The sequence below is a fragment of the Zosterops lateralis genome (genome assembly GCF_965231275.1).
Source record: "Zosterops lateralis genome assembly, chromosome: W".
Classification (NCBI taxonomy): Eukaryota; Metazoa; Chordata; class Aves; order Passeriformes; family Zosteropidae; genus Zosterops; species Zosterops lateralis.
In genome coordinates, this window is record NC_139801.1 from 18,669,125 (window position 1) to 18,683,227 (window position 14,103).

A 14,103-nucleotide genomic window follows, 5' to 3' on the forward strand; every position below is an offset into this window, starting at 1 on the left:
AGCCAACAACCACCCCCAACAGAGCAGCATTTCCCAGACCACCTTCATTCTCACCCCAAAAGGAGTGAGACAGAGCCCATGAGAGAAGCTTCCTGAAGCTGGAGCAGCACCAAAGCACCTCTGAAAGACAAAGGTGCATTTGTTTGACACCAGCTGTTGCCACTACAGAGGAGAAGCCTGCGCTGTTTCAGAGGGCAGATGGAGGGCCCATAGGCTTGGCCTGCCCCACTTCCTGAAGTCTTAACCCTACAGAATGTAGGAACAGCACTAAGGCCTTCTCCAGAGATCCAAATATACAATGAATTCTAGGGTGGCACTTCAGAAGGAAGTTTGAGATCCTGAAAATCTCCATCTAAAAATGTGGGTGCTCTGAGACTTTCTGAATTGTTTAGTCAAACCCATCTGGGTCTGATATACACTCAGGTTGATACTTTCCATCTCTTTTGTCAACGTATGCAAGTAGTGTAAAATAAATTGTCTGTTGGAATTGTGACAGGAAGAGTATTTTCTATTAAAGTCCCCTCTGATCAGAACTCCCATGCAGTCAACAACTGCATCTTCCTGATACTTCACTGTCAACTTTCTAAATCTCAGATGTCAGTGAGATTTACAACGTTCCTGCTGGGCTCCCCAGCCAGATTTTGAAGAACCATTCACTCTTGCAAACAGGAACTGGCAGCCTGTAAATAAACATAATGGTGAAATTGCTAATAAGCTCTATTTCCACCACGAGTTTTGTTGCTGGAGATGAGGCTGACAACATGAATTCCACATGGCTGACCATTTCCTACTCCTCACCTCTGCAGCTCAAAGAGACCTTCTACGGCAACTTTTGATCACATTAAAAAAGTTCATGAAATCATACACCTAAGCTAAGATTTCCATCTGTTCATTGCAGCAAGCTTACTATTAAATTGGGTTGCAATAAATGAATGTTTTATATCAGTGTCTCAAACTTCCAGTGTCACAACCACTTCTACATCTCACCACAGATACTTGGCATTATTGCTTACCCAAGGAACACAGGCAATTGCTCTGCCACCACAACTCTCCCACATTTTTGACAATTCTGGCAACACAGGTAATTCTAACTTTTGGACATTCTATAGTGGTTTCTTTCTGCAAAAGTTTAAGTGATATACTGTCGTGAATTAATAATTTTGTCATACAATACTCATAAAGACACCCATTAGAGAAAAATTGTTAGGAATTGTAGACACACACACACATAGATCAACTGTTTCAAGATGTGATCTCAGCAAATTGCTCCCCTTGCTGGAAAATCAGCAACTGCATTAATGGCAGGCACAAAATCCTCAAAAATAATTTAAAAAGGAACACAAATAGAAGACAACCCACCAGAATCTGCAGAGCTTATCAGTAATTAATGGCTGAAGAGAGCACTCACTATGGCAGAAAAGCCAGGAGAGATCACTGGAGCAGTTTAGGGTAATTGTAGTTCCACACTAGACTTTTCACATCCAAGGCATGACTTGCTACAGATATAAAATCACCAGATAAGTAAAACCCAAAAATGCACTGCAGAGTTTATATAAAATATCTACAGAAGCAACTGAGTGAACAACATCATACACAATATAGAATGAATAAACTTATCCACAGATAAAATATATTCTCATTTGTACTGTCAAGGTATTGAAGCACATATATGAGTGTTGAGGAAATTATTTTATCCTTTCTCCAGAAGAGATTATGGATTGCAAGTGACCCAGTCTCTTATTATGTGAAAATACTACATTGATACTTCTGACTTGTCATTAATCAATACATCACTAGCAAATTATTCTTGAAATTAAGCTGTTGCAACTCACACTGCTGAAACAAAAAGATTGAGAGGGGGCTAAAATAAAATGAGATCAAATCCAAGGAGCTGTGTGACCTGCTCAGTATGGAATGGGAAATTGCATTTCCCCGCTACACAAAGAATCACTGGGAGGACTCTGACAAGATTCAGTCTATGGAAAATATAAAATACAATGTAAAAGAGAAAATCCTGAAAACTCCCCCAGAGCATTCCAGTGAAACAGCACATGCTCCAGCACATTTCCACACAGGAGCTGGCAGTGCCTGGATGTTTCTGAATCAGCAAGTCTTAACATGCAGATATTTTGTTTCAGGGGTCAATTTTCCCATTGATGCAAGGAGGATTTACACATGCAAGTCCCATTAACATTAATAGGCGTTGCCCACATAAATCTCCCTGCAATGATGGGAGAAAAGACCCCATAGTCTGCAAGGATCCAAGTTCTAATGATTACCTGTCAAATGGCCCTAAGCATCATCATCACCAGAAAAAGCAAACGAAGCAGCTTCATGGCTGAAAATGCCTCCAAAGGAGCAGTAATGACCTGCAGTCCTACAGCCCAGGCAATGCCACAGAAGGGAAAATGGCACAAAATGAACTCTTTGAATATGAAGGGTTAATCTAATTAACCAACTTAAAAAGAAAGTACTCATTTAAAAAGGAATTCAAACATATCAAAGCACTCCTTAAGGAAAAAAAAAGGTGTGAATATTGTATGAGCTCCAAGGTGCTTGAAGGATAATACAGCTACTTGTTTAAAAATTCAATTAACCTTATCTTTCTTTAACTTGATTTATTAATAATCCTACAGATAAATTGCCAGTTTTTAAAAAGTCATGTTATCTTTTGAATACATCCTGTATGATAAGCCTTAGAAACTACTTCAAAGAAGCCTAACCCTCACTTTGCATGCTTAAATCATTTAAAGAAATGTCCTGGATTGCAGTGTAGGATGTACACAAAGTATTTATTCTATCACCATCTTCATGAACTGTTGAAACCAGGTGGGCTAGTGTTTTCCTAAGGGTGTCTTCTGCTAATGGCCTTTGGGGTGTCTTCTGCTAATGACCTTTGGGGTGTCTTCTGCTAATGGCCCATTAACGCCCTGCCCATGACTCACAGGTAACTCCCTCCAGGAGTTATCTCTGTTTAATGGGCCATCAAGGACCCACTTCACACTCATCATCCCATTGTGAGATGCTCTGCCCAGGGGGAGGAGCCAAGCATTCTCACCTGGATATAAGCTGGTATTTGGGACAGTGCAAGCAGCCCTTACCTACTGGATTCCCAGAGGACCAGAGCTACCAGACCTTTCTACAGGATCACTACTTCAGGAAGAGCACCTCATCTGGACTGCTTCCACCATCCTGCTCAGGTTGTATTCTGACTCTGTCAGTGATCCTTTGTGTTATTGCATTAATTTTATTTTATTTTATTTTATTTTTACCTTTTTACCTTTCTTCTTATTAAATTGTATCTCTAACTTGGAGCCTCTCATTCGTTTTGCTTTCAAACCACAACAAGAAAGAACAAAATGCAGTTCAGAGCTTGATTTCTGTAAAATACCAACATCAACAGTCTGATCTGCTGCTCCTGCAAGTGAACTATTGGGTACTCAAGTACCATAGGAAAAACATTTAATGTTTCCAGTCACTCTATGAAAGAGACATGAAAACAGTTTTTAAGCAATCAATATAGTGTAAAGTCATAGCCTCTAACGTGTACATCATTCCATTGGATCCCAAATCAAATTTGCACTATTTCCAAACCTGGCTTCATATGGACACAGAGCACTCAGACATTAATTGATATAAACTTGATAACACAGGTACCCATACTAGCAATTACAGGTGTCCTTGTGCTGAAAGCAGCCAAGAGAATTCTCAGGAAATCTCATCTAAAAATGAACTGTTTTTCTTTGAAAAAAAAGTTGAAAGGAAACACAGGACAATGCACTTGCAAGCAAACCTTTAATTTTCATCAAGCGATTTCCTTGCAAAAATAGATGAGAGATTCAGCTATGATACCTGTTTTTGAGAGACAACAGGGATAAGTCCCTCCACTTAGTTCTTTTACAGATCTGCAGATGTTAAATCACCATACACTCATGCTTCTCAATACACAGAGAAATTACAAGTAAATGAAGAGGCAGCCTGCTTATTAATATATATATATATATAAATAACTGCTCACTCACAGGCATCCAGAGGTTACAGCTGTTGAACACTGGCAACATTTCAGTCATGTGTTTTTCTGAGGACTTTGGGATTATGCACACACAGACACACATATACTGGCACCTATCCAACCAAGGGTGCAAACACTAACCCTGAAATGCAAACTGGACAGTGGACATGATGCAGGACAAAGAGAACAGTATCAGTTATGCTGTAAAAAAATAAATAATTTCCCTTTTCTGGCCTGGAGCCAGCTTCAGGGCAGGGACAGGCACCACGGGACTATACAGAAGCCTGGCTGTGGCATGGCCAGGCAGAGCTCAGTGTTCATGACTCAATGGCATTTTTTATTTACTTACAGTATTTAAGCACTGCTGGAACTGGTTCTACCTTCATGAAGAAGTTTAAACCCCAACTCATCTACTCTAGAGATACTACTGATCTACTGGGTGTGCATTTCAAAGTAAATCTTTAGGTACATGATAAATACTTTTCATATCTGATTTCAAGCATGGTTCAGAAGTGCAAGTTTCACATGGTCATTTACAACAGCTTTCTCATTTTGTAGTCTTTTCATACAAACTAGGTTTATAAATAGTTCAATAAATTTTATTGTATAAATGCTTCATGATTTATCATTACAAAATGCATAGTTTACAGCTATCACACTAATTTTAATCCTATTAACTGGGATCAATACAAACCTTTAGAACTATCAGTTGAACTTTCTCTCCACCACAAACCCCCTCAAGTTGATGGTCATTTAAACTTCTCAGACCTCAAACTTCAAAAAGTAACTATTGGCTTCCTAAAAGCCCAAATAGTGCAACAAATCCAGGGAGACTAATAACAGGAATGTTTCATTTAAGACTTTGAATTTTGCTGGGTAATCTGGCATTAAGTTTAAATTCTGCCATTTTCCTGACTCCAGTAAATGAAGTCACTAGTGAAAATGTGTCATCTGTTACGTCTTACTAAAAAAACTGAATGCAAAATAGTTCCATGTGAGGAATATCTTCTGGACAATATTTCCTACTTGGTTATGGCATCAGTTTCAAAACTATACAAAAAGCCAGTCCAGAACTGTCAATATTATTGCCTTTAAATTCCATTCATAAGACCACTGTGAAGGACAGATGGTGAGCCTCACCTTCAGCTGATTAATTAGCAGAGAGCCGAGGATTTTTAGTAGAAATCATCTTCTAACTGGTAAACAAACTTGCACTTTTTTCTTTTGCTTAGTTTTGACTTGTTATCTCCTTAAAAGATGGAAGATTCTTTCCAAGATGTAAAACAAAACCAAATCATCTCAATAAATCATGAATCCTATTTTAGCACTTTCAATTCAGATGCTTCATTCTGTATTTTTTTGTTTAGCTACAAACCTCACTGGATCTGGTGGACTTTAAAAGTTCCTCACCTATCAATGAAACTACTTTAAAAAGATGATCCAAGCTAAGGAAAGTAAGGCAACGGTAAATACATCTCTGGGGGTTTAAAACCTTTTTCTTACCGTTCCTCCCTTAGGTGCTAGTTTGGGTCAACCTCCTCCTAAGAGAACATTCATTCATTCATTCATTCATTCATTCTTTCATTCATTCATTCATTCATTCATTCATTCATTCATTCATTCTTCCTTTGTAACAGCAGCACCCCCTCCACTACTGCTCTCCTCAGCTGAGAATTCAGGCTTTGTCTCTGGTGAATTATTCAATCCAGACTCTTCTGGCTCAATCTCATCTTCATCATAAATAATATCTCCTGGATTCGGTGATGGGGGGCAAAATTCCTTTGCTGGAAACATTTCTCGGAAAATAGTCTCAGCCTATTCAGGAAAAAGAATAACATAAACTTTACCTTGAAATGTACCATCCTGCGGCAATATTTTACAGATATTTAAGATTAACCTCCCTTCTTTCAAATCAGTAGTGATTTAGTACCTTGACAGTATTGTAAACACATGGGAAATCCATTCCTTCTTGCAGACCTCAAAAGAGAAAAAGCAATTTATCTTTTTACATTGTTCTACTAGGAAGTCACAGCATGGGGCTTTGTAAAAAATGCTGGTCATTTTGTGTTGTATTGGGAACAAGAAAGAGGATTTTTTTGGAAGCCAACTGATCTTTTGCACTATCAAACTATCCCTAGCTGCAGTCCAAGGCAAAACATGGGAAAGATCTTGGCTCTTTCCAGGGAGAGGGATCCATTTCACATAACAAGGAAACCCAGGGAACTGTACATATGTACAGTCCATATCATGGCTATGTGGGTTTCCTTCTTAAATTAAAAAACTGCAAAAAAATTTCTATTTCTCCCTTTCTGAACAGCTTAAACATAGCCCAGCTGAGTACTCTTATCCAATGGAATATTACAATTGAAAATACATCCCAATACATTTGTGATTTATTAAAAAATTCTATCTATAATTCCAAGGTATTACATGCACAGACCTGTGTGCACACAGACCTGTATGTGTGAAAAGAACTGTATTTTAGATAAAAAAGACAGATCTAGTTCAAGGAGTTAATTTAAAATGGCACTTGCTCATCATGCCATCAAGATTTAGAAATGAAATACACACAGGAAGTTTTTTTGGCCACTGCAATGGAAGATATAAAAAAAGAAACGTGTTCTTGGAACACCAGTGTGGTTGTTATTACAACATGAACAATACAACTACAAAATCTGGGAGAAAAAAGAACCAAAGGAATACAACCCTAGGATTCCAGAGAACCAGACATTTTATACAAAGGAGGCCAAAAATCCTTTAACACTGCACAAGAATGCAAGAAGCTCTATTACCTAGTGTTAAAAAACTTTTACATGTACCTGTACAAATAACCCATCTATAAGGTTATCTTATAAATAAATTCAAAATTAAAAAAGCCTGAGATGTTGGGAATTTATTTACTGAATGCTCATGCCCTCCACATTTCCATCAAGGCTTCCTTTTCCAAGTCCTTAAGCTTCCAAGGCGAATGCAGACACCTGATGCAGATCATGTGTCTGAGTTGGGTTTCTAAGAAGGCAGAGAAATATTCCCTTTGCATTTGTCTGCTTTGTGACCCATCCCCAAAGGCAGCCTGTGATGAGAGCTCCCACACAGGCAGGAATGCTGTTAATCCTGATATTCCTCCTGCTCCAGGCCCTGCCCTACCAAGCTGACAGGGCTCACTTAGTGCCACCTGCAAAAGCCCATTACACCATGAGGAATCCTGGACAAGAGGGAATTGTTTGCAGATGAATCCATCCCTGAGCCTGTACCCAAGAACTCTCTGGGATGAACTCTACTCCCCACCAGCCCTGGGTTTTCATCAGCAGCACGTGGATGCAGGACTCCACTATTAACTGCTTAAATGACCCTGTTTACTCTCAGTTCAATTTCATTTTTCATTCTCCTTCCTAAATTTTATTCTTCCATACTCATGCAAAACTGTTTCAAACTTTTTTATATTAGTATAGGAAAAAATTTGACAATTTTGTTCTCTACTTCAAAACCATGTTTTTGTCATTTCAAAGCCTTGCCTAGTAAGTCTGGGTAGCAAGGGGGTACAACATCCTAAAAAGCTGGGGTTTAACTTTTTGAAGGCAAGAGAAAAACTTTTAATTTCAAGTTTGCACTTGTCCTTGCTACTCCAAAAATACATTTCAACTATTATTGTATTTAATAGAATACTGAGGGAAGATGTATTTTGAACTAAATATATGACAAATTAGAGCAGACAAACATTTCCTATGCAGCTCTCAACAATTATTCAGTCCTATCAGTCAGCAAATATCCACTCCAAAGATGATCAAACAGTTATGAGGCTGAACATGGGAAGAAATTCTCATGGGAACAACATGGGAAGAATGTTATGCAGGACATCATGACACTGATTACAACTGAACAATTTAATGGTATAGAGCACTTTCAGGTCTCCCAAGGTTTTAAGTTAACCTTATCCAGCTGATGCAATACAGAATAAACAATAATAATTTAACAACTCTTTCATTATAACACTTTGCTATTTAATGTATGTAATTAAGGTAGACAACAGTTCCTTCAATATTTAGTAGTATCAGCTGAGAAATGTGTCCAGTTGAATCCAGCATTAAGACACAGGCATGTAAAGCCCTTGCATAGCAACTCCAGTAAGTTGGAGTTGAATAAAACTAAATTCTGTTCCTGTTTTACTGCATCCCAACTTGTGGATAAACTGTGTGGACTTTCACAGCAACTTTTACAGGGATCATGTCAAAACTAATGACACTTGATTAAGTCTGAAATCCTTCCAGATATAGAAAATAAACAGGTTAAAGGACAAATATTGGCCTGACAGTTTTAGTACATCCTCTCATGACCATGAATATGCCTCAGAAGTCTGAAATATGTCAGGGAATATATTACTCCAGCTCATAATAATTTATGTCAGGTTGCAGGAGTGAAAACACAGAAAACTGGAAGCCAGATGCTTTACTGGATCCACACATAGAGAGTTTGAAAGGACCATAAATGGCATCTTCATTTCATTTAGCCTGTCCTCAGGGCAAGTAAATGCAACCATCAGCATTATTTCAGTATCACACCAGGAACTGAACACAGAATTATAATAAAACAAGAGGGCAGTAATTTGTATATGAGGTGTAGATGGAGAGTTGTTTCTAAGAGCTGTGGTCTTGCCTTCCCAATAATGTATCAGCAGTGCAATCACACAGCATGACAATCAGAATTCAGTAATACTGATGGTAATGAAGAAAGAAATCACAGCAAATATCACTAAAAAACTAATCCCAAAATTATTAGAGAAATCAGATATAATTTTCCAAGCTTACTTCAAGACTAATACACACACTGGGGTTTTTAAGCTGTTCTGATCCATGAGTTTGCAAATATCTCCTGTTTGGAGTTTTCCATCCCATTCCTAGGAGGGTGAGAGTGATTTGGGAGTGGAAGACACACCAACTTACAGCTATTTCCTTCCTCCACTTGTCTACAAGGTCCCTGCATGGTGTGACTGCTGCTTCATCTTCAGCCTGTTCCCTTTGCTCTCACACACATCTTCGAATTATAAACATGTTTACACTGAAATATTTTCCACTTTAATTTGTGACTATTTGTTTTAAAATTTAAATCAAGTTCAAAAAATGCAACCTCTCTCTATTTTTGTCTAAAAGGCAGTGATTTAGGCTCTTGATGGTTCCTCCTTGGAGATCTGCTTAGCATCTCTCTCACTGATGGCCAACAGTTTGAACACAAAGGCTGAACTACAGCACCAAGATATTTAAACAGAACCTGATCTATCCCATCATTGTTCACTGGTAAGAAGAAAAGTTCTTAGGGAAGACAAATCCAAATTTAGAAATGTTAGAATTAGAATTAGGTGGGTTTTAAGTGTATTTAATCAGTTTTTAACATATGCCATTTTAAACAAGTTTGAAAAAATCAAATTTAGAAAGGAACTCATTTACAATTTAAAATTGCTGTCATAATAATTGTCTTGCTTTATTTTATGTCTTTACAGTTCTTTATCCCTCTGTGAGGTAAATTATTGCCTTGTAAAGCAAAATTAAGGATACTATTAGCTCTTAATGACACTGTTGTGACCCTGCAGTTCAGGCTACGGCAACCTTTCCACTTCAAATTCTTATTTTTAAGCGGTTTATGACTTAGTCATAAAAAATCCTGCAACTGGCTAGAAGATGGCATGCACATTGTCCGAACATGGCCATGAAAAACATAGCTTTAAAAATGCCTAGTGACACTTAATCCTCCACAGCTGTGAACTGTTCTCCTGTCTCTGAAAGTGCCCTGACACTACAGGGACTGCTGGTGTAGCTCTTGAGGCATAGATTTAGAAGAATTAAAGACTGTAGTCAAAATAGATAGTGCTGAGATAATGTAGCTAGGACTTCCCCTTTGCTAACAGAAGCCAGACTGAAAGAACTGATAATCCTTGGAAGGAACCGATCAATCAGAGGAGCTGTCAAACTAGGGCTTCTGCATCCTGAATAATCAATAGACCCCATGAATACAATACAATCATAAATCAAACAGTCCTGGGAAAAACAGGATTTAGCTGTCAGAAACACTAAAGGTTAAAAAGTCAGAGCTGAGGAAGACAATCTTACTTCATCATTTTGGGACCCCACCCCATTAAAAAGACCACCGACCCATTTCAAAGAACAAACTACGCATGCTTGGTGGCTTTTTGGGCTAATTACCATACGAAGCGGGGAATGGGAGGTATCAGAGCTATGAATATGCATTTGTAGTTTGTGTATTCAATACTTCTGTAGATAAAAGGCCCTGTGATGATCTGTAAATTGCGCGTGTGTTTCTGGGAGCTATCCCGCACGCTGCCCGGCGTCGTAATAAACATACACTTTCTAACTTTAAACTGTTAGAGAGTCTTTGTCCGTCATAGTTGGATATTGGTATTAGATCAATGTCCATAGTTTTTTAATAAATCATTTTGGCGAGCCAGGTAGGAGAACTGCTCTTTCTGGCCGTGGGGCCGGTGGGGTCTAGGACCCCTCAGGGCGCCCACCCGGAAGTTTTCGGGGTGAGGGCTCCTCAGACCTTACCGTCCACCCGGGGAAAGACCGGAACCTCCTGGAACTACGGACAAAAGGTATGTTTAAAAAATGTATTGAATGAAGGTACCTTTGAATAGAGGCGGCTTATAAGTCATAAGAGACGTCTTATGCAAAGCAGAGGCCTGGGTTTTGGAATCTCCGAGGAGTATTGTTGTTGTGTTGTTGTGTTCCAGGTAGAGCTGGTCACTTGTTGGCTGCATTCCAGGAGGGGAAAGCAGCAGCAGCATAAAGATGCTGTATTGGGGGCGTAGTGGCCCCATCTTTGGTTTGTCCAGGTAAAGCTGGTCACTTGTTGGCTGCATTCCAGGGAGGGAAAGCAGCAGCAGCATAGAGATGCTGGTATTGGGGCGTAGTGGCTCCATGTTTGGTTTGTCCAGGTAAAGCTGGTCACTGTGGGCTGCATTCAAGGAGGAAAGCAGCGGCAGCACAGAGCTATTGATATCGGGAGCGTAGTGGCTCCATCCATGGTTTAAAGGTGCACTTTGGTAATTCATAATCTGAGAGGCTAGCCTGAATTTTTGAGGTGAACAGGGTCCCGTTTTGAGTTGCGGTCGCGAACGCTGGATGTGTGTGTATTCGTGTCTGTTTGGGTTTTCTTTAGTGCTTAATTTGTGTACCGTATGTGTATGAATTGTGAAAGTTTGTGTTGTAAGTGTTTTTGTTTTTAATTGTGATTGTTTGGGTTTTCTACCGTATGTGTGTGAATTGTGAAAGTTTGTGTTGTGTTTTTGTTTTTAAGAGATTTTAAAACCCCCGCCGATCCGCGGAAGGATATCTCTGCTGAAAAGCAGAGGAATTCAGGGGGGATGTGCTTGGGCCGTGACTGGAGGGTGTCACGGAGAGCGCTGTAATTTCTGACCGCATAACTGATTCTGTGATTTTAATCAGTGTGCTGTTCAATAGAAAAACATCTGTGGGTGGATAAACTGTTTATTGTTTATTAAGAAAAAAAAAAAAAGTTTTAGGTGGTTTTTTTTTGTGTGCTCTTTGCAAGCATTCTCCTGAGATATCACAGTGATCAGGCAGGCATCTGGGTTGTCCCGGTAACCAGCAGGGAGCCAGGATTTGTCGCCTCCGGCTGTATCTTTGAAATTCTGAAAAGCCTGATGTGTTTGTTTTAACTATTGTTTGTTTGTGGAATACAGTTTTAATTGTAAAAAGAGCCAAAACTGCCTGACCGAGAAACCCCCCCGCTTTTTCCTCAGTGCAAAAATTTGTGGAGTGTTTTTGAACCCATTGTTTTGTGAGCCTAAAAAAATTGCTATCCCATAAACAGGTTTTGGTGAAGGGGGACAGTGTATAAGAAGTTGATTGCAAATTTTCTTCAATTGTTAACTTTTTGTTTTAAGCACAAGAATTGGAAAGCTGGTTCAAAGAGTTCCCCTGCCCAGAGATGGAATTTCAGAAACCCTAAAAATTAATAACCAGTAATTTGAATTATGTGTCTGGGTAATCGCGTGGGTTTTTCTTTTAAATAAAAAAAATTTTCCTTTTTTATGTAAACACAAATTCTTTCTTCAACAGCTGGTGCTTCGAGCCTTGTTTTAAAGAATACATATTGCTAACTTTTTGTTTTAAGAATAGAAGGAACAAGAATTGAAAAGCTGGTTCAAAAAGTTCCCCTGCCCAGAAACGGAATTTCAGAAACCCTAAAAATTAATAACCAGTAATTTGGATTAAGTGTCTAGGCAATTGTATGGGGTTTTTCTTTTAAGTACCTCTGATGGAGAGTGATTTAGAGATTTGGGAAAAGGGTTGCTAAGAAAATGAAGTTTGTAATCAAGCAGCATTTACCAGATCCCAATTGTTGTTTGATGCCATAACAAAAAAAAAAAAAAAAAAAAAAAAAAAAGAAATAAAATTCTTGATAAGACACCGGGGCAATAAAACCCTAACAATAATAAAAGAAGCGGCTGGCCAACCTAAAAAAGGCTTACATTTACAAACCATTGAAGTTTAAACTGGGGAAACAATAGAGAATCCATCGATTTTTATATGCCTAATGCTCCATCTGCACTTTTGAGCAGAAATCTGCTAAAGCAGCTAAAGGCAAAAGTAATATTTAAAAATAGAAAAATTATTTTGGAGGTAAAGAATGTAAAACTGTTAAGTTTAATGTAAAAAAAAAAAAAAAAAAAAAAAAAAAAAGAAAAAAAAAAAAATAATAATAATAAAAAAGAAAATAGATTAGGTTTTCCTGGAGTGTAGGCTCCTGACATGCCGGCAGGGCAAAGAATTTCAACACTCCTATCGTGCCAGTAAAGAAGCCTGACAAGTCATAACTTAGCTGTTAACAAGATAACTGAAGGCTTGTATTCAGTAGTTGCTAACCCTTATATCTTGTTAACTCATTTACTGTTTTAGATGTGCAGATGCTTTCTTTTGCCTCCCTCTCCATAAAGCCAGCCAGAAAATCTTTTCATTTGAGTCCTTTAAAGTGGTCCTTGCACAAGAGAACCTCAAAGTGGATAGAAGATATTTGGGGAGCAGCTTGCAAACAGTTGCTCCAGTATGCAGAAGACCTCCTAATAACTACCCAGATCCAGAGAACATGAGTGGACCGGACGGTAAGCCTCCTAAACTTTTTGGGCTTGCAGATCCCAGAAGAAAGCCCAGCTGATGAGGCAAACAGTCATTTACCTAGGTTAAGAAAGCTATTCAGTCCTTTGACCAGCTAAAGAAGGCTGTCATGTCAGCTCCAGCCCTGAGACTTCCAAACGTGAGTACACAGCTCCTAAAGGATGGCCAGAGTGCCTCAGAATTCACTCTAGGCCAGAAGATGCCTGTGCTAGTGTCCCATACAATGTCTGCAGTCCTTGAAGAAAAGGAGGACATTAGATCTCCCCACAGAGATTCCTAATGTACCAAGCTGTACTGGTAGAACAAGACGATGTTAAGATTGTGGTAACTAACATTGTGAACCCAGCTTCCTTCCTCAGCGAGAGTGTAGGAGAACCAGTGATCCACGACCGCCTGGAGACCATCGAAACCACCTACTCCAGTCACCTGGATCTGAAGGACACTCCGGTTGAGAATGCTGAAACCTGGTTTACTGACAGAAGCAGCTACGTTGTCAGTGGAAAGAGGCATGCTGGGTATGCAGTTACCATCAGCAGAGAGGTAATAGAGTCTGGACCATTGCCCAACAACACCTCTGCACAGAAGGCTGGACATTTACTCAAGGTATGCCTTTGAGGTAGTCCTTGCACACGGAGCCATTTGGAAAAAAAATCCTAAAGCTGCTAGATGCTGTGCAGCTACTTGAGAGGATGGCACAGATCGCATCAAAAAGTGAGCTCTAATTGGAAGAATATGCTGGCGGACAGAGAGGCAAAAGACGCAGCTAAAGGTGAGGTACCCGATGAGACAATTGAGGCAGCACTTCAAAATAGATAGTGCTGAAAGGTAAGCCAGTATATAATATAAAGGGTAAGAAACTTATTAAAGCAGAAAAAGCAAATTATAATCAGGAAGGGTGGGCCATGACAGAGAAAAAGAAGCTTGTAGTACCATCCTATTTGT

The 14,103-nt window shown here is 39.1% G+C and overlaps 1 protein-coding gene across 1 annotated transcript in view; it reads right to left on the reverse strand.

The window, feature by feature from the left end:
• Positions 1 to 5,621: 5,621 nt before the first annotated feature.
• Positions 5,622 to 14,103, reverse strand: part of LOC310922089 (rab proteins geranylgeranyltransferase component A 1-like) — a 102,610-nt gene continuing 94,128 nt past the window's right edge. The window contains 1 exon segment of the mRNA XM_083882409.1: positions 5,622 to 5,827. Within this exon segment, the coding sequence (XP_083738535.1) occupies positions 5,630 to 5,827 (198 nt within the window). The 3' untranslated portion in view covers positions 5,622 to 5,629.